This window comes from Micromys minutus, assembly GCF_963924665.1.
Source record: "Micromys minutus genome assembly, chromosome: 3".
Taxonomy (NCBI): Eukaryota; Metazoa; Chordata; class Mammalia; order Rodentia; family Muridae; genus Micromys; species Micromys minutus.
In genome coordinates, this window is record NC_137972.1 from 94,424,964 (window position 1) to 94,445,811 (window position 20,848).

General features: G+C 40.7%; 1 protein-coding gene across 1 annotated transcript in view; it reads right to left on the reverse strand.

Moving 5' to 3' along the window:
• FSHR (follicle stimulating hormone receptor) overlaps positions 1–20,591 on the reverse strand; it is a gene marked incomplete at both ends in the record, with an annotated part of 205,070 nt that extends 184,479 nt beyond the window's left edge. The window contains one exon of the mRNA XM_080913893.1: positions 20,440–20,591. Within this exon, the coding sequence (XP_080770019.1) occupies positions 20,440–20,591 (152 nt within the window). The remainder of the gene's footprint in view (positions 1–20,439) is intronic.
• Between the last annotated feature and the right edge of the window lie 257 nt (positions 20,592–20,848).

Consider the following 20,848-nt stretch of genomic DNA (forward strand, 5'->3'; position numbering starts at 1 on the left):
AAGAGTTGAGGATGGGCAAATAAAGTAATACATCTAAGTTAAATTTGGGGACATTTTATATTTAATTGACACAAACTTACTCTCCAATGTAAAAGGCTGAATAACTCAATGTTTAAAACTTAAAGGTTTATCCAAAATGATTCTTTATTTCAGAAACCTGTGGCTTCATATTTGAGACTTTCTAGATATCATATAATCTCAGCCAGTTTCTCTAAGCAGTTGAAAGAGATAAAGAAAAATTTAATTTTATATTTAAGATATGTGATGATTCAAATCATTGGTACTTCTAGGCAGGGCCTAACTCATTAAAACTTAAGTCTCAAAGATTCTTTAAAAATTTACATTATTACATTTCTCTGAATCCTACCTTCATTCTTTCTATCTACATCTCTGAAAACTGTTAAAAGTAAACCACATTTTTTTTCCTGATTGACATTCAAAAAAGATGTGGACTAGAAATAGGTCAGGTTCTACCATTTCTATTCCAGATCTGTGCAAAAGAGACTTCTGGGAATGAAAATGATAATTCAGAGTGTATATTTCCTTCAGAGTAAAAAATATTCAATAAAATGATATTTCAGAAGATCTCCAGGCATATAGTTTCTTACTACAAGATATTTAAATTTTTTATACCCAGCACATAATTCACCTTGTTATAAATATGCATGATATTATTTTATATGAGTACTATTGAAATGGCATGTTTATCAAACTTTGTAACTATTGCTCTCCATAAAATGGCTGTGAACATTGAAAATGTTCAGTAAACATGTGGTTGCTGCCTCTAGTTTGGGGGTTCTTGGATATATATATATATTCACTCAACTGAATGAAACCTAGTACATCTTCCAGAATCCTCATTTGGATACAGAACATGACTGTTTACACTATGAGACACTGAACCCCTCATCATTGAAAGCTCTTATTAGGATCACCTTTAGTAAATAGTCAACCAAGGTCTGATTTGACTTACATCTACTGCACAAGAAGTATTCCACACCTGACACTGCTTGGGAAGACAAGAACCAGAGATTGAACACAAGAGGCATAGGGTAAAACCAAGCACTACTGATATTTAAAAAACAAAATCAATGGAATAATCTCTAACAATATTCTGCCATACTCATATATCAGCACCTTATCCAGTCATCATTAGAGAGGCTTCCTCAAGGAGCAGATGGGACAGATGCAGAGATCTACAGCCAGACATTTTACAGAGAGGGTCTAAGCTGGAGTCTCCATCAAAAGCCTCCCCCTCAGGGTTCTGGAAAAGGAGGTGGAAATATTGAAAGAGTCAAAGAGGCTGGAAGACAGCAGGAGAACCAGGCCTTCTGAGTTAACTCCACAAGGAGCATATGAACTTACAGAGACTGAGACAGTAGCACTGGTCCTACATGGTTCTGCACCAGGTCTTCCACACATATGCAAAGCTGTTAGCTGAGTATTTTTATGGGACTCCTGACTATGAGAATAAGTGTGTCTCTGATTCCCCTCCTTTTTTTCCTTATGTTGGTTTTCAGTGTGGAACTTTCATATGAAAGGTTTGCTTCACATTCTATTTTATTTTGTTTAGTTGACATCAGTTAGAAACCTGTTCTTTTCTTTCTATTTCTTTTTCAAATTTTTTTATTGGATATTCTTTGTATTTACATTTTAGATGTTATCCCTTTCCCCAATCCAATCTTCCTTCTTTCCCATTGCCTCCATTAAGGTGCTCTCTCTCCCAACTACCTTCCCCCACCTCAGCACACTGGCATTCCACTACACTGGGAAAACAAGTCTTCAATGGACCAAAGGCTTCTCCTCCCATTGATGTCAGAAAATACTATCCTCTGCTGCATATGCATCTGGGGCCATGGGTCTCTCATGGGAACTTATTGGTTGGTGTTTTAGTCCCTGGGAGCAGTAGTGGGGTTAGTTAGTTGATCATTTTTTCTTCCCATGGGGTTGAAAACCCTTTCAGATCCTCCAGTCCTTTCTTTAGCTCCCTCATTGGGGTTCTTGTGTGTTCAGTCTGATGGTTAGCTGCAAGCATCCTTCTCTGTATCAGTATGGCTCTGGCAGAGCCTGTGAGGAGGCATCTATACCAGGTTCTTGCCAGTAAGCACTACTTGGCATCAGCAATAGTGCTTGGGTTTGGTGGCTGCATATGAGATAGATCCCCAGGTGAGGAAGCCTCTGGATGATCACTGAGAGACAGAACAGATATAGGAGGTGGGGTGCAGCTGAGTGGAGTAGTGGGAAAGAAAACTATAATCAGGATATATTATATGAGAACGAAATCAATTTTCATTTTTAAAAAGGACAAAAATTTCTCCACCACAAGGTAATAATTAAAATTGAAGTGATGTTTTCATTCACATTTTTACATATGGCATTTGAAAGCAGAATATCTAAAGAAAAAACATCCTGAAAAGTGGTTTTTTATTCATGAATAACCAATATTTTACATATATATTTATTTATAAATACATGAAAACATGTATAACTCTATCTTCTAATATCTGCGTGCATATTTGTTTAATAATCATAATTCATATGACTATTGTTATATCTATCATGTGTGCTATGTGTTATTATTGTATTATACTAGTGTGCATATATGTAATATAAATGCTTCCCTGTACTGGTAGAATTAAAACAGAAAGAGTGAATAACACAAAGAAGAGCCTATATGACTTGAGTTATTTAAAACTATTAATGTACACAGAAATATTGAAGTCCAACATTGGGTTAATCATTTGGTCGTGATAATGTTGTTACTTTCTGGCTTGTCCAACTGCTCTTTGGTTCGAAGGCATACCAGGAATGTCACAGATGATTGACCTTGGTCTCGGTTTTTTCCTGTTTGGCTTTTCTGTCATAACTCAGTCCCCCTCCCTTTTGGGGATGTTGGCAACACAATAGAAAGATTGACCTAGGCATGACAGCACAAGGTGGTTAGCTGGTCTACTCCATGGAAAACCTAAGAACGGCATTAAAATAACAGCAAAATATTCAGAGTCTCCGGAAATGGCCCTAATAACAAAAATTAAGTAAGAAATATATCTTCAAAAATGTATGATAATTTAAAGAAACACACACACACACACACACACACAAGCACACACTTGCACATGCACATGCACACATTGCATTTGAACCAAAAACTCTTCCCCCCACTTCCTATCATAGAGATGCAGGGAACCCAGTGGAGATTGCTTCTATCTAACTCCAAGCTGAAGTTGTAGAACATTAGCACTTCTCATAATACTGCCTATGTCCTGTTGCTGATGTCGTTCGGGGCAACTTTTAGACAGTTAAACTTGGGCCTTTCCTAAGACTACTGGGACATTCAGTTTTGGTAGAGTCCATAGGGTAGTGTTCCATGCTAGAAAAGTAAATTAAGTATTTCCTATACTGTGCAGCTCTCAACTGCCAGAATGGTAAAATGAGACAATATTTCATTTAGATCCATGCTTTCTTTTGAAATTCTAACATAGGCTGAAAGATTTTGCAGGAGGTCCTGTGCAAGCAAGACAGTTAGAAGGAGTCAATCTAAGCAAATAACCATCTCTGCCTTCTGAAATGACTTCTTAGAAGGAATCTGACTTGAAAGATTTTGTTTGTAGAGAAATTTATTCCCCCAGAGGATTGCTGGAAATATTCAGTCTGTTTACAATTCGTGAAGTTTAACATCTTAAATGAACCTTGAAATTATTATTAAAATGAGAGATGCAAGCATCCAAAAAGTCCATGTGATTCTACCTACATGCATTGCCAGAATATAGAAATGTATAGACAGATAAGCCAGAGTATGGAGAAGGGTTGGCTGGCATTACCTTTGGAGGTATAACTATGCTTTAGTGTGTAGAGAAGTAAGTCACTGGTACAAGTTGCCTGGGATGCCGGTTGTAATAGGATAGAGTTGAGTGTTAGTTATATTCTGTGTAGACTTCATCTGAAAGCTTTATTTCAAAAAAAAAAAAATAAATCACACAACCTTGACACAGGAAGACAATGGAATGCTAATTATACAGAACATCTGTGAGGTGTTTTCTTGATTTGGGGAGGAGAGGGCCACAGGTTGTAGAATGAGACTGTTCTGTGTGGGAAGGCAGGTATGTCTTATCTTCATTAAGTCTTTCACAGAAGTTTGGATATAGCACACATAAAGGTTTTGGCTTTGGGAAAAGAGGATCCATGTAAAGTGTGCCTGTAGTGACCTGCCTGACCTCAGATAAGTCATCTCACTGCATTGGGGCTTTATTTTTCTATCTTCAAACAAAAAGAAGGAAGTTCCCAGGCAGTCTTATGTTCATCTAGAAATAAAAATTCATAGTGGAAAACTAATTTGTGAAACAAAGTGGGTTTGCAAAATAAAAGACTTGTCCCCATATAGAATTTAAAAAAGATTTTGGATGTTGGATATAGCAAATTCTGTAAAGCTGGTATTCAGGGGGATTGTGATAAGGTTGAGTCCAGCCTGTGATATGTTGAGTGTCCTAAGCAAGCATGGGGTAAAGAGGTAGACTTTATCTTTAAAAGGTAGTGAAACAATTTGAAAGAAACCAAAAACAAGGTAAGAGATGATTGGCTCCAGCACCTGCTTTGTACTGTGTACAGCACTTTTCATCTTTTTCATCTAGTCCTTCTTCCTTATGATCTTTTCCTTTCCTCTTACAGTACCCTTTCTAGTTTTCTGATCTAAATACACATGCGCAGGTGCAACCCCCACAAACACACTCACTCACATATGTGCATGGACACACATGTTTAACAAAAGTTTTGTCATTATCTGCTCTGATAGGCATTGCCTGAGCTATCGAGGATTAATTGTACACATTAATAAAACTTGTGATATTTGCACACATGTGTATGGTGTTCTTTGATAAAATCCAACTCCCTTTAAGTGGCTTGACTGCCTCACATCCTTTTCATCTCTTTTTGAAATTGATGTTTAAGATAGTATATAAAAATGCAAAGCAATAGGTTTCATTATGGCATTTGCAGACCTCGGTTGCTTTATCAATCTCTGTTTCTTCTCCTGCTTATGGCCTCCTCAGGGTGGCCTGCTTCCAGCTCCTCAGTAATGCTCCAATGTAACATATAGTTCATTATTTTCTCTTGCTGTACTTTCTTCCTTAAGATCTCTTATTCTCTCATGGTCCCTGCCTGCATATCTATCTATCTATCTATCTATCTATCTATCTATCTATCTATCTATCTATCTATCTATCTATCTATATATATATATCTTCTATCTATCATCTATCTATCTATCTATCTATCTATCTATCTATCTATCTATCATCTTTCTATCTATCTATCTATCTATCTATCTATCTATCTATCTATCTATCTATCTGCCTATCTATCTACATGCATGTATATACATAAATTTATAGGCATAAACTGAAGTCCAAGATATGAACATAAGATTAAGATTAAAAAGTGTTGGCTCTGCCTTTTTTCCTTAACTATGATCATGTTTTTCTTTATGAATAAATAAGATCCCATTGTTTAGATGTACCAACGTGTCTTTTAGCCATTCCTGTGGGAATGGACTAGTCAGATGCCCCACCTTGACTACTGTGAATAGTGATGCAATAAAGGGAAATCTTTGCACAAGGCTCTTTGTAGCAAGAGTCTGAGCTAGATTCTCTGTTTTTTTTTTTTTTTTTTTTTTTTGAGAAACCTCCACACTGGTTTCTATAGTGGCTGTCATATATTTACATTGCCACCTACATACTACCTTCCCACCCCACCCCCATCCCCCAGTCCCTCAGAGGACACATGGAAGCTCATTTGGCCAAGGATATACTTGGTTACCTGCATCACTATCACAGCTTCTTGAAGTGTGTTCTAGGAAATACTTACGGGTTGTCTGAGTTGTGCTTCCTCTGAGAGTTCCTAATTTATTATGTGCACATGAATGCCTAGAATTAGAGGTACAGCATGCAGCACTTTCTCCTACCTGACTTCAGAGAAACTTCAACAAATTTATTTTCTTTTTTAGTATAGAATAGAGTTTATTCAAGGAATGGAGAGGGAAGTTAAGAAGGTAGTAGGGGCAGAGATAGATAGATTATAGATAGATAGATAGATAGATAGATAGATAGATAGATAGATAGATAGTTGATAGATAGATAGATAGATAGATAGATAGATAGATAGATAGATAGATAGGAATAAAGACGTAGAGGCCAGCCATGAGCACATGGAGAGAGGGGGAAGGGAATGGGGAGAGAGTTGGAAGAGAAAGAGCAAGAGAGGATCAAAAGAACAAAGCACAAATTTATTTTCTATATAGTGTCTCCTGAAACTAGGTCTGTGAGGAGCACAGTATTTGAAAAATAATAAGTAGTTAGATTTTAACAGGTTTTGGTCATACAGGACTATTATCTTAGCACTTGGAATGTTGAGGCAGGTGGATGCCATATATTAGAGGCCATCATAGGTTATGTAGCAGATAACAGGTCAGCCAGTTTGGACTAAATAACAAGACCATGTCTTCAAACAAACAGTTAAAAGGTTTGTGTGTAGAGCCTTACATATATATATATATATATATATATATATATATATATATATATATATATATATATATATATTTAGGCTGGGGAGATAACTTAAGTAGTAAAATGTTTGCTGCATGATGCTCAGAGTTCAGTCTTAAAACCTATATAAAAAGACCAGGCCTGGTGGCCCGTGTTAAGATTCTGAGTATAGGGAAGGCACACATGGGTTGGTCTCTAAGAACTGATGAGAATAGCCAGATCATCAGGCTCCAAAACAATGAAACAATTTCATTTTTGTCTTAAAACTGTCTCAACAAGCAAGCTGAACAGAATCCAAAGACTGACACCCCAGGTTGATCTTTGGTCTCCATTCTTTTGGACACATCCATTCATGTGTGCTATATACATGTATGTGAATACATATTTAAGATGTCTTTATACTCTTATCATTAATCTTGGAATCCTGGAATGATTGGAAATCGTTAAGGTACAAGGACTCATTAATGATGCTATTGTGACAAACCATAGAGATGATATCTGGGGGCAACTGAACTTGATGCCTCTAAATCTGTGATCCAACTATCGTCTATGAGCTTATCAGAAAAGCCCTGGTCTTACATCAGCCCATAAGAAAACAAAAGTGCAATCTCCAAATCTAGAAATCTTAGAAAGGAGGTAGTGAGATCATGTTAGATCAATGTAATTTTCCGCTAAAAGCTGGAGTGCTGTGTTAGATTTCATTGTCTTCAGATCATTTAGAAAGTAGCTCCAGTGACCACTACGTCTCCTCTAATCTCTCTCTTTTACCCAATGTTCACTTCTGAGAGAAGTCTCCGTACCTGCCGATCTATCTGCCAAGCATTCATTCTTCTGGGATCTGCACTTGTGGCGGGGGTAAAGTTGCCAGTTGTACCCTGCACAGTTAGATATACTCCACAAAGAGCTGACCAGCTGCAGAGCATTTCTGCAGTTTATTGCTGGAAATGTCTGTGGCGTCTACCTCTCCTCATTCTACTCATTCATGACCCCACTGTGTAACTCTTTACTGGACGTTATCATTGAGTATCCAACAGGGCTGCATGTGCTGCATGTACTGGGACTAAGTAAAAACGCACAGTACCAACACTCAGAGGGATTGCTGAATGCTGGGATCAGGACAAAATACATATTACAAGTAACTCCAGCCTTGAACATATGTAAGTCCTCAAGTAAGGAATGCAGACTTGTTTTTTTAGGTTCTGAAAGAGGGAGGCCATTTGCATTTCTTTCATATTTTGAAATCTGCTGTATTTGTGCTGTCAGTTTTGTTTGTGATACCAACAATTGGGACAACATTGGGCTAGTTGTTTGATTTCATTCTGCTCCCTTTCAAGCCAGGGAGAGTGACAACACAGTGCAGGACGCTGTTTGGAAAGACACTGTCAGATGCACACAGCATAGCCACTCAGTTGGCCTCAGCACATACTGGTGACATTTGATCTTCTTTGGTTCCTTGCTTGAAGTAACCTCTGACTCATTCATTCAATTCAAGAACATACCATGCTCTATGACAGAGACGACCAAGCATGAAGACATTCTTGCCATCACGTAACTTCAGTTCTAGTTTCTAGAGGCAGGATTAGTGGTAGACAATGGGAAAATGAAACACTTAACTTACAGTGAGTTTATGGAAAGACTATGAGGATCACAGGCTAGAACAGTGTGAGATGCAACTGGGGTGAAGTGTCAAGAAAGACTCTTTGGGGTAGTGGTCCTCAACCTGTAGGTCATGACTCTTTGGGGGTATAGAATTACCCTTTTGTAATATCAGATATCCCACATATTTGATAATTACATAATTCATAGCAGTAGGAAAATTCCTGTTATGAAGTATCACCAGAGCACGGGGAGCTGTATTAAACAGTCACAGCATTAGAAAAGCTGAGAAACACTGCCTTTGGTGTAGCATTTGGGCACAGTTAGAAGATGAGAAATTGTCAAGAAGATCCGCAATAGCATTCTAGACAAAGAGAAAGGGAAGGGAAAGCTGAAGTGAAAAAGCTTACACTCATGGTGGTCTAGGCTGACTGAAATAAGGTAGTGATGGGAAAGCAGTGCATGATGGGTATTGTGCTACTGAATATAGAGCTGGGTCAGGGGTGTCTTTGTACTCTTGGCCAAGCATGTTCTTTCTATGAGAGAAAAAAAAATTGTGTTCTTCCTTCTGTTGGCACTTCAACAGGTACAGTCATGTCAGTCATACTCAGATGTCAAGAAATGTGGGCTGAATAAATCTCATTTTAAGGGGGACTCTAGAGATTTTCTTGCTGCCATGCTAGGCATGGATTCACTGGAACTGAAAATGGAGAGTTGGTGGGGGTCAGCTTTTTATTTATTTATTTTTTGTAGCCCTGATGAAAGTGATAATAGCTGGAGCTATGGTGGTGGTTACGGTATGGAGAAGTGGAGACCTCAGAGCCATGCTTCAGGGTCTAAATCCCCAGCACCAGGTGATGCAATGATTTGGAGGCTTCGACACAGGAAGAGGAGAATACCTTGGGCGAAGTAAGTTAACTGTACTGTTTTGTACTTCTTGGGTTTTTCGTTTTGTTTTGTTTTATTTATTTGTGATTCCAAGGAGGGATCCAAATGAAAGTGTCCAGGCTTTAGTTCAACATTTCATGCCTGGGGCACCATGGAGCAGCCAAGGAGGCACAGTGCATGTATTATAGAACTCTACAGACTGGATGAGCTGACCATGGAGAATGCAGACCACAGCAGAGAGGGTCCAGAAGAAGCAATGTGTGTCCGAGCATCTGAGGTTGGGCAACAGTGCAGAACTTGGCAGGGAAGATTACAGCTTGGCCTGAGATGTGAGGGAAGCTCTAGTGTGGAGTCAGCAGAGACCTGAGAAGGTGTTGGGGTACAGGCCAGCTCTGCGGGCTCTTCTGACGAGCAGTAACCTGTGGGCAGAAAGCACCTTTTACATCTGCTATTTCTGTTTGAAGGCAATCCTCTGCTACTAGACTTTTTGTTTCTATTTGAAAAATATTTAATTCACTGTATTAAAAAATTCTAAGAATAAAGAGTAATTTACCAGTCTTGGGACAAGAAGGATTTTCAGTGGAAACATGTAAACAGAGTCAAACTGAGCCAACTGAGTAAGGAACGGGGAGTCCTGAGTGGAGATGAAATGTTAAACATGTTTTTCCTCATAAAACCCCACTGAGGAGATGGTAAGAGGATTGTTTTTTCAAGTGTGAATCTACAAGGTTGTAAGAGCAACCAAATATTCAGATTGTAAAGCCAATGAACACGATGCAGTGACCACTATTGTGGTGATGTCCCCTTTGGGCTTCCTAGCATGTAGAACCTCAACCCACAGCAAGGTTGCACAGTCAGAGCTGATCTCTTGCTTTGAGGCAGAGCCATACTGACATTTCAGACTCTGCACCATGATTTCCTAAAGCAATGTGGTTTGTGATGTGGTTCCCATCTTCTGGGTTGTGGTAATTCTGGGAAGAGGTAGAAACAAGGTGGGCTGGATAAAGATTGGCAGAGTTTGTTCTAGATGCCAATAATGGCACCACACATCTTTAATCCCAGCTTTCAGATTGCAGAGGCAGACGGACTCTGAGTTCGAGGCCAGCATGTTCTACGTAAAGACTTGTCGGCCAGCCAGGACTACATAAGGAGATCATGTCTTAAATCCCTTTCCACCAAAAACAAACAAACAAACAAACAAATAAATGCAAATAAATAGGCAGGTAGACACCATGGGGAGTTGTTAAGCAAGAGTCCTTACCCACATTAGCAAAATGCCAAAGATGCATTTATTCATATATTATTTTTATATGCATGTATGTGTGTGTGCATGTGTGTGTGTTTGTATAGTACTAAGGACTGAATCGGACTCTACCAAATATTAAGCAAGTACTCTGCCATTGAACCATATAATCTCATTCTTTAGATGAGAGAAAACAACAACAACAACAACAACAACAACAACAACACCTGAGGCGGAATCTCTAAGCTACCTTAGCTGGCAGTCCCACCTCAGCCTCCCAAGTAGCACAGGCCGGCAGCACAGGTGCTGAAGATGCATTCTTCAGAGATCACAAATAGAGTTTGTGGATTTATAGGTACTAGGGAACAGTTATGAATGCAGATGCTAAGTTACTTCTCCCCGAACTCATCCGTCAGCATGCCAGAATGCTGACAACAACTGCTTTGTCCTCCTGCGGGAGTCTGGAAGATTTTCTCCAGGGAGCATGACCTGCCTGAGTCCAGATCCAAGATCTGATGTTCCCTCTACGTAATGACCCAGCTGGGTCTTCTGCCGAGATTATTGCAGTGTTCAGCACTGTTGTTCTTTTCTCTCTGGAATCTTCCCCAAGAGGGCTGCTCCCAAGAGTTGCTCTCTGGGCTTTCTATCTGGTTATCAGAACTGTTTGTTCTTCTTCCACTTGTCTCTAGTGTTTGTTTGGGGGAATGAGATGCCTTTCTGAGACTGTGTGTTCTCCTCGAAGGAACTCGGGCGTTTCTCATGCTCAGGGGCATGATAAGCAGGGTGGCTCCTGTAGGCAGGGTTCCAGATGGCCTCTCAGCTGTGTGTCACAATATTCACAGTGTTTGTTCCTGTCCCGGGTTTATACCCTAAGGTAATATTTTTGGTTCCATGATTTTCTCCCACATAGATGAAGACAAATGCCACTTTGTTTACCCACAAAGCATCTTCCTTTTCTGGTCAGAAACCAGCATTAACAGGTATATGGAAGCGGCAATGGTCTGGAGTTGGCTGTGGGTGGTTCATGTGGTGGGCTGAAGATGGAAAGTGATTCTTTAGTTTTGTGTTTAATTTGCTCTTCTAGACTAAAGCTAACATAGCCACACAAAAGAGTTTAAATCCGAGAAGAATGAAATCCCTTTAGAGTTCAGGATACTCAGGAGTTCTCTGTTTGTGTCCCTTCATATTTGAAGGTGTATTGCTTTTGGAGGCCTGTGGACTTTGTGAGGCAAGTCACTGCTGTTTCCAACTCTGAAGCGAATGCATCATGCTGCTGCTGCTGTTGGTGGTTGTGATAGTCGTGGTGGTGGTGGTGATTGTGATGGTGGTGGTGGTGGTGGTGATTGTGATGGTGGTGGTGGTGGTGGTAGTGATGGTGTTGTTGTTGTTGGTGGTGGTGATGGTTGTGATAGTCATGGTGGTGATTGTGATGTGGTGGTGGTGGTGGTGATGTGATTGTGGTGGTGGTTATGGTGATGGTGATGGTGATGGTGGTGGTGGTGATGGTGATTGTGGTGGTGGTGGTGATGGTGATTGTGGTGGTGATGGTGACTGTGGTGGTGGTGTTGGTGATTGTGGTGGTGGTGATGGTGGTGATGGTGACTGTGGTGGTGGTGTTGGTGATTGTGGTGGTGGTGATGGTGGTGTTGGTGATTGTGGTAGTGATGGTGATTGTGGTGGTGGTGGTGATTATGATGGTGGTGGTGGTGGTGGTGATGGTGATTGTGGTGGTGGTGTTGGTGATTGTGGTGGTGATGGTGACTGTGGTGGTGGTGATGGTGATTGTGGTGGTGGTGTTGGTGATTGTGGTGGTGATGGTGACTGTGGTGGTGGTGTTGGTGATTGTGGTGGTGGTGGTGGTGGTGACTGTGGTGGTGGTGTTGGTGATTGTGGTGGTGGTGGTGGTGGTGGTCCTGCTAGTGGTGTTACTGCAGTGATGTTTCTATGGATGTTTGGGTAGATCTGGCAAACAGCCTGCTGATAGGCTAAATTTTACCCAACAAATACATGAACACAATAGCTTTGGAGAAAAGTAAGAATTTGGAGAAAGAAATACAACAGCCCAGTCTTTCTTACTTGTTGTTCCTTCCAAGTTGTATGGCAGTCTCTCACATGCATGCTCAGAAGACCCAACCCTGCCATCTTCATAATTCAAAAACTTAAAGTCAAATGTAATTATATGAACATGTTTCATTAAGCCCTACCATTAATCTGTTGGTGTTTGTTTGTTATTGTCTTTTATTTCTTGCCTATGTTGTCCTTATAAAATAAAATAAATGGTTTTTAGCCTTTTAAGCCACAGACATTTGAAAAGTGGCCTCAGACAGTGCCTGAAATCATCCATAGGGTGGTCAGCAAGAAAGTTGTAGACAGACAGGCTACTGTCTCTTCCTTATCTTTATTTCAGTGCTAGGCAACAGCTCTGTTCTCACTCAGTTCTCCTGGCATTCCCTTTCTTCTAGTTCTTATAATCTTTCCTTTATATTACATGAGAAACATGCAATAAACCATCAAGTTTGTGGTCTTCACAGTGACTGTTCATTAGGGGGTTGGTTATTGTGAGAAGGAATGAGGAAAACTGCAACTGTTTCTTGATGCTTTCTGTCTTCCTTCCTTCCTTCCTTCTTTCCTTCCTCCCTTCCTCCCTTCCTCCCTCCCTCTATCACTCTCTCTTTATTTATTTATTTATTTATTTATTTATTTATTTATTTATTTATTTGCTACTTCATTGGAGAAAAGACATTGCCTGTCCTTGGCAAGTGCTTTGCACATATATAATCAATAAATGCTCGTAGTTAAAAGAACATGTTGTGAAAAATGAGCCACTTTCCTGTGGTCTCAAAATGAAATAATGGAGCAGAAAAGTATATTTAGGTAAGAGAAAATATTTGCATTTGTGTAGGGAAATAGAAGATATATCTGGGAACTAGGAATGAGAAAATAGTGTGACGCAACAGGGTTGGGGTCAGAAAGGACAAGAAAGGACACAGAAGATGTTGACTTGATACCAGAATACGTCTGGCTTTCTATCCTGAATCTGAGAATTGAGTCACAGAGTCATGAGTCAGGGCAAGAGCTCAGCACAGGGATATAAGAGAGGAGGGGAGAAGAGCTCAGCACAGGGATATAAGAGAGGAGGGGAGAAGGGCTCAGCACAGGGATATAAGAGAGGAGGGAGAAGGCTCAAAGGGTGACTGACAGACTGAGGACGAGACATGAGAAAGCACAGGTGTAGCCACACAGTCTTCTATGCATAGGATCCTGTCTTTCTGAATCCAATCTCATATACTTTCTAGGAGTGGAACGTTACTCTGGAGAGTTGGGACTCCAGACTCTGACCCTTTGGTAGCAAGAGTCTCTCTTCCCTACTGCTGCTGTTCTTCAGGAGAGTATTAGAGGGACAATGTGCTCAACAACCTCTCAGCTTTGTTTATTCAGGCACAAAACCATTGTCAGAGCCATTTCTTGTTCAAAACCCCTGTCAACCTATAACAACAACACAGGTGTCTGGGGATTCTACACACTGCTTTCCACATAACAAAAGTGTGCATTTAGCCCAAGGGAATCCTCACCTTTTCAGTCCAACAACTAGAATTATTACCCAACCAGTGGAATCTGAGGCCTAAGAAAATTCCATTGGTTTTGGAAAGCTGTATGGTGTTCATAAAATGAAAGCACTTCCGAATCAAAGGAACCAGAATCCTTCTCGTTCCATCTTCCAGCAACCTATGTAAGAGTTTTCTCAGTGGTGTCCTCAGCTGATTTTTCTATTTCACTGAAGGTTAACTAAGCTTATGGAACCTCTATTTTATAAAGGTTTTCCTCAAGTGGGGCATTATGGAGATGCGTGCTTACTGCAAATCAAACTCTTCCTAAGGCTAAAAAATTAATTGAGTTCAAGTCTATGGCTTGATTTCTATCTTTATAGATACATACATACAACATACAGACACACACACACACGCACATTTTATATTTCAGATCAGTGGTATATTCCATACGAAAGAACGAGGTAATGGCATGTCCAGGTCAGAGACAGAAAGCATGCTTTCAGATATCTCAGGGAAAGGTCAGAACAGAAACAAACATCCAAATCTCATTATAATCAGAGCTTAGGCAATTAAAAATAATTACTCTCTTTCATAGTTGACCTTGTGGGCATATATAAGCTAGAGTCTAGTCTAAATAAAACTAAATTAGTGAGTCAAAATCTAACAGCTAAAAGAAAAATATAATTCAATAATCTATAGTGATTGGATAACCCAATTAAGTAGTTTTAAGAAGGATAATCACATTTTAAATGGATTTCTCATCTGCTGGCATGATATGCCCTTTTTCTAAACTTCAGGCTTCTTTAGGGAGCGAGTGTGGCAGGGACCCCTAGGTTCAGTAGTGGGATTTTCATCCTCATGTAGCAAGTGAAGTTCTGTGCCATCAAGCCCCGATCCTTCAATTGCTGATAATGCCTCTGTAAATTATAGCTCTTAGCCAATTCTCAGGGTAGAGTTCATCTTCTCCTTTAAAAGATTTTCTTCCCTTGGAATGTAATTTCTACTGTTCAAGGCACTGTATTTTTTTAGTCTTTTCTCCCTGATTCCTCTGTAGGGAATACAAACCTTTCTAGCAGCCCAATTAAATTCAAAACATTGGCCATAGACAATTTTCGATAAAGTAGGTACAGGGTTTTTTTGTTAGGAGAAAGAATTATGTTGTGTGCATTAGCATTAATGCAGAACAGCTTGTTTCTTTCAAAGGAACATCTGAACAAGGAAAGGCAGTGGGCAAGTCTGCACTGGGCACCCAGGCAATGTGCACAGAGGATACTTGGGTTTTTGCTAACCAGAGATTCAGTTAAAGAACATCGAAGGGATGATATTCCAGGTTTGAGATCTGGTCCTATTTGGCAAAATATATTTCTCTTTGAACATTTCTGTCCAGTTTAAAGTGATTGTGTTTAGGCAATTTCATCTATCTTTTTAATATTTATAAGTATTGAAAGGTAGACTCAGTTAACTCATGTCAAAAGGATTTAATGTCTAGTTTACAGAATATTCAACGTTTAACTTAGGTGACTTGTTTTGCTCTTTCTGAATAAATTAACTCATTCCAGAGTGACATACAGGCATTTTCTTTAAAACAAACACATAGTAAAGCAAGGAAAACAATGAACACTATAAAATGCTATTGTGGTTTCCTGCAGGAAAGAGTAATGATCATCTCTTATAGAAATCTTTTCTCCAATACTGAGTAGCAGAGCAAACAAACAGATGTAATTCTGCCTGATTTATTAACTCATTTGTTCAAGGCATAATTGAACACCCAAAATGCACATTGCATCCAACCCCATCCAATGAGTAGCACAGGGGAAATTTTCACTGCAGTTGGAGAAATAAGACACACATGAAAAACTAAACCCAAAGCAAGATCAAGTGTGAAATGAGCCACAGCCTGGTTCACACGAAGGCAAGATCAAATAAAGACTGAGTATCTCCAATGTGATCCTGGTAACTACTGTATGCAGAAAGAGGCCAAGAAGAAGCTCAGGGCAACTGAAGCAAGAGTCTCTATAAAGACAGAGAGGTAGAGAAGCAGTTTGAAAGAAACCCTCTAGCCTGTGTGTTCACTCATCTACCATAGGGTGGGGAGATCTATGCCAGCAAGGGAAGCTTTGGAATCATTTGTGAACTAGTGCTTCATAACACGGCGATGATGTTGTTTTTGGCAGAGGAAATGGAATGACAATGATCAGGGTGAGTGGGAGAAAGAAGAGGAAGTTAAGAGGAACAGATAATGAAGCAAATAGAAGGGCTAGTTATTGGAGAGCTGGTTCTCCATCATAATGGAAGGAGAATGCTTGCTATGAGCAGTAGGAAGATAGTTTGTAATTTGAAAACTTACCTGACAGTAAGAGGGGATGGCTATTTTTCTAGTGGTTACAGTCTAGGTATTAGAAGCACCCTTGTGATAAGAACAGACACCCTTAAATTGCTTCTTCTTTGGCACAATACAATAAAATCCTACTCACGGAGTCATATTTATTAAGACTGTGTCAGGAGCCAGGATTCCTGCTTATGGTTCACACTAAGAAGGAATTCTTTCTGGCAGTGGGATTGAACAGACCAGCTTTTCCCCAAAGTATGTGTTTGTGGAACCTTAAACCTCCAAGGGTGCTCCTAGGGCATCCAAAAGCACTCCAAAATTATGTTTGAAAACACCAGAAACTATTTACTTGGAGACCATACTACTCGTGGGCATGGCAAAGGTACATTGCAATCCCCTTTTGCACAGAACACTGAAATATCGTTCAGGCCCAGGGTTCTGCTAAAAGAATGCTAAACCAGAAAGAAAAAAATATTTTCTCACTGAAAAATAACCTAAGGCTATGGGATGTGGAGAAGTAGCTAAGCCAAGCAACCATTACAAATAATCTAAGGCCAAGAAAGAATAGACCTTTTAAAAGAATGAATTAAAAGTAAACGCTAGTCCAATGAGATTGCAACCACATATTCTCATATATGTGAGGAGAGAGTTTAAGACAGGCAGCCAGGAGGTGAGCTCAGCATTCCCTAAATGAAGAACAGTATCTGTGGACTATCTCTAACTATCACAGACTGTGCTGAAGGATTATATTCATAGTATCTCCCAGATTTAAAATTTTGGACACGGAGTGAGTGTTTACTATTTCTTTTTTTTTTTTTCCCCAAGAATTTCAACTCCAGTAAGAATGAAGAATTATAGACCTTTCTAGATCTGGTGGCTTCCTCCAACTGAAGCAGATTCTGGGATAAGTCAGAAATCACAATTGCTTTCTTGCTGACCTGAGTGAATCAGCTTCCTATGAGCTTGCTTAAATACTGCTAGCCAAGCAGAAATGCCAAGTTGTTTTGCTTTTCTGTTTTGTTTTGTTTTTATGTTTTTGGTAGTGGTTTTGGTTACTAGTGTATGAAGGTTAAATGTTGCACCCAATGACATAGAACAACAATCTATCATTTTCTACATCAGTCTCATTCTTCTCTACTGACCCAATATTCATGAGAGCTCTGTGCATGAGTGGGTTTGTCTCATGTTTTTACACTTGCCAACACCACCAGTATTAACAAGAAAAGCACAGGAGACAGAAGGCTCAGTTTGTGACCGGCACTGCCTTGTTGAGTCTTCATAGCAATCGTGTGAGTTGGGCATGCACTGTAATTTCTATCACATAGCTGGGAGCACAGATGACAGCACAAGTTACTGGCACAGCTGGGAGGCACTAAATCTGTCATTTGAGACCAGTCACAATCAGTCAAAAGATGGCAGTCACCCCCCTCCCTGCGGCCCCAACTCCTGACCCTCAGCTAGAGCAGGGTTAGTGTTCTCACTATGGTACCATGTTTCGAGTTCCTAGACCCTACATGAGCCACTTACATTCAATGTATTCTCTCAAAATCGCAGTTCCAAGAGTGGACAGCAAACAACCTAGACTGGGCCAAATTGGCTGTCATATATAACCAAAGTAACATTTTTTGATGGTTTCAAGGCCATGAGCTATAAATACTATCTTTACCTCTTGTTTTATTTATTTATTTTACAGATTTAGAAAAATCAAAAGATTTTGTATTGTAAGATGATATAAAAATAAATTTCAGTGTACACAAAGAACATTCTTTTGAGAAAACTTCGATGCTTGTACCTGTTGTCTGGGTCTGCTTTTACACTACCACACTTGAGTTGAATAAGTGCAAAGGAGAATGAATGAATTCTAGTTCAGACTCTGGGAACAATGCACTGGCTGCTTTTGACAGGAAGGAGTCAGAAGACGTGCATTGCCAACAACATGCAAAGGAGACAGAAGCTGACTTAAATTTGGTTTAGTTCTGTACGGAGGAGCTGCATGGAGGTCATTCCTGAAGCTGTCCGGTTGCCTCTGCTTTTGAGAAGCAACAGCAGCGCCAGGCTCGCACTTCCATTGGAGTGTACAAAGCATAGAGCAAGCCGCAGAAGCCATTTGGAAAATGGAACCCACTCGCATGTCCGTGGGCTCTGCTCCTTTTGCTGCTCACACCAGCATGCGCATATCAGAGGGTAGGAGTGACTCTTGGTGACCATGGCACATAAGAGAAAGTCAGAGGAACTGCTACAGACTAGACAGGAAGGCCAGAGGAACAGTTGTTTTCCTCCAGTACCCCTTTTCCAAGATGGTGGATCAATCCACTGTCGGCAGTGAAGCCCAGCTAGTGAACCCACTCTTACCTGACATGACCATCACTGAAGTCATTACCCAAACTCAACCCTGCTAGGCACACGAGGAACACCAGGCTGAGCTCACAGTTTCACCTCCTTGGCAAAGCTCCACTTTACCCTAAGCCTATTTTTATAATGAAAAAAAATGTTCTTTCCCACAGAATGTCTGTTTCTTGGCATTTTATCTTCTCCTTTGTAACACACACACACACACACACACACACACACACACACACACACACACACAGAGTTATCCCACTTTATCTTCTCTTTCACAGCACATTTTGTCCAGAAGACTACTGGGCTACACTTAGTAGCATCTGATCTATGGCCTATGGGGAAGAAGAAATCTTTACATAATCCCCAGAGCTTCCCACCAACCACATTCATCCCTACTTGGGAAGGCTGATGGCAAGAAATGCCAAGTCAGCATGTATTTGTGTTTTAATTTTTATGCATTTTGCTTTATTGTATATACATAATTAGAGATATTCAAGAGCATGGGATTTGTCTCTGCTGTTCCGTTTAAGGATCTCCCCGCTTCCTATAAAATCACAATAGGTCACTTGTTTCTTGTCTATTAAATGTGTCTGGGGGCCAGTGGAACACTACTCAACAATCAAATATTTATAGGATATTTACTTCATAAGGTGAACAGCACTGTTTGAACCACAGAGTAACAGGGGAGGCAATAGAGGAGACCCAGAGAGGAGAGGCATCAGTGAGGAGAAGAAAGGATCTATATTCATGGCCACCCAACCAAGCACTAAAACAGCTTTTAAGGTAGAAAGCAGAGGCGAAGGGGGGGGGGGTCTGCTTAAAGCACTCAGGTGCAGAAAACTTGCAGGAGTTCTGGGTGCACTGGCCTTCCTTGTGTTTGCAGTGACCTCATTCATATTCTAGACTGGGATTGTGCACAGCACATTCTTCAGCATAATTTGGAAGAGCCTTCTCATCTGGGCAGAGTAGCTAAGATACTGGGCTGGTCAATGTTTTCCCTTCTGCACAACTACCTCTCTACAGTCACTGTTGACTGGAGAGCTCAATGGAGACTGCTGAGTTCCACACGTTCTCCTAACAGAGTCACAATCACAGCTTAGAGTAAAGAACCTGGGTTGTTTTCCATCTGAGTTACACCTGTACTTCTCTGGGAAGTGCTACTTGATCAAACAGCCCACAACTGGGGCAGCATGAGAGACCCTGTTGAGAGGGCAGGCCTCTGTGTCATATGCTCTGGATCCCTTTCTACACTGTGAGAGTTTGGAAACATCTTTAGTGTGTGGTCACTAGATTCCACATTGCAAGGGGAAGAGATCCGAGGAGGTACGTCCCAGCTCTTGCCCAGTTCTAGAGGAACACATACTTCCTGTTTAAATAGGTGAGCAAAATCTAAACTTGGTCTCACATTCCCTGCTGTGTTCTTTCTCCCTCTTAGTCATTCTTCCTCTGACACACTCTTTCCCCTCCCCTTAGGCCCCCTTCCCCAATTCCGAAGAACCTCAGAACCCAGAACTACCTGCTGCTGTTTGCAAAGCCCCCGGGCGCTCTCCTTGAGATCCAGGATGTATAGCTGGCCTGAGCCAGCACTTCCTGTTTCCAGGTGTAGGTCTCCTAAGTTTTCTACTTTGCTTGCTTTTCCTTTTATTTTTCCTGCTTTTCTAGGGAGTGTGGATTTACCCCTATAGTAAACGTGTCCTCCAAACTACCACCTCCTCCTTTCCCTGGGATTCAAGTTTCCACACTGGCCTTCTCTGATAAATGCCAATATAAACTTTCACCAACTCGCCTTGGAAAGCCACAGGACAGTAGTGTCTGTCTGGGGGAGTGTGTTCCATCGTAGCCTTTGGTCAGGCCAGAAATCTTTCAGCAGCATATCAGTGTAATAGGAAAATAATAATAGTATTCAATGCTCAAATGGGAGCTACGCAGCTATCCCGCGGTGATACTCACAGTTCAATGGCGTTCCGGGGGAGGTCGGTCGGAATCTCGGTCACCTTGCTGTCTTGGCAGAGGAAGACCCTGTTAGAGCAATGACACAGCCAGTGATGACATCCAGATCCCGAGCCCAAGAATGCCAGCAAGGAAACGAGGAGCAAGGCCATGCTTATTTACCCATCCACCTGCTTTCTTCCTGCACCAGCACGAAAACCCCCACAGACTCCCCAGGCTCCTCCACACGCTGTCCGGATAAGAGAGATCTGCTTGCAGAGCGGGCAAAGTCACGTGACCCACCAAGAGATGATTTTTTTTTTGTCACTTCCAGGCAAGTAAAATTAATGTGTCAGTAATGATTATATGTATTAATATACGATTAATATGTAGCTAATATTTGCCAATAAGCTTCTGCCTTATCCTTCAA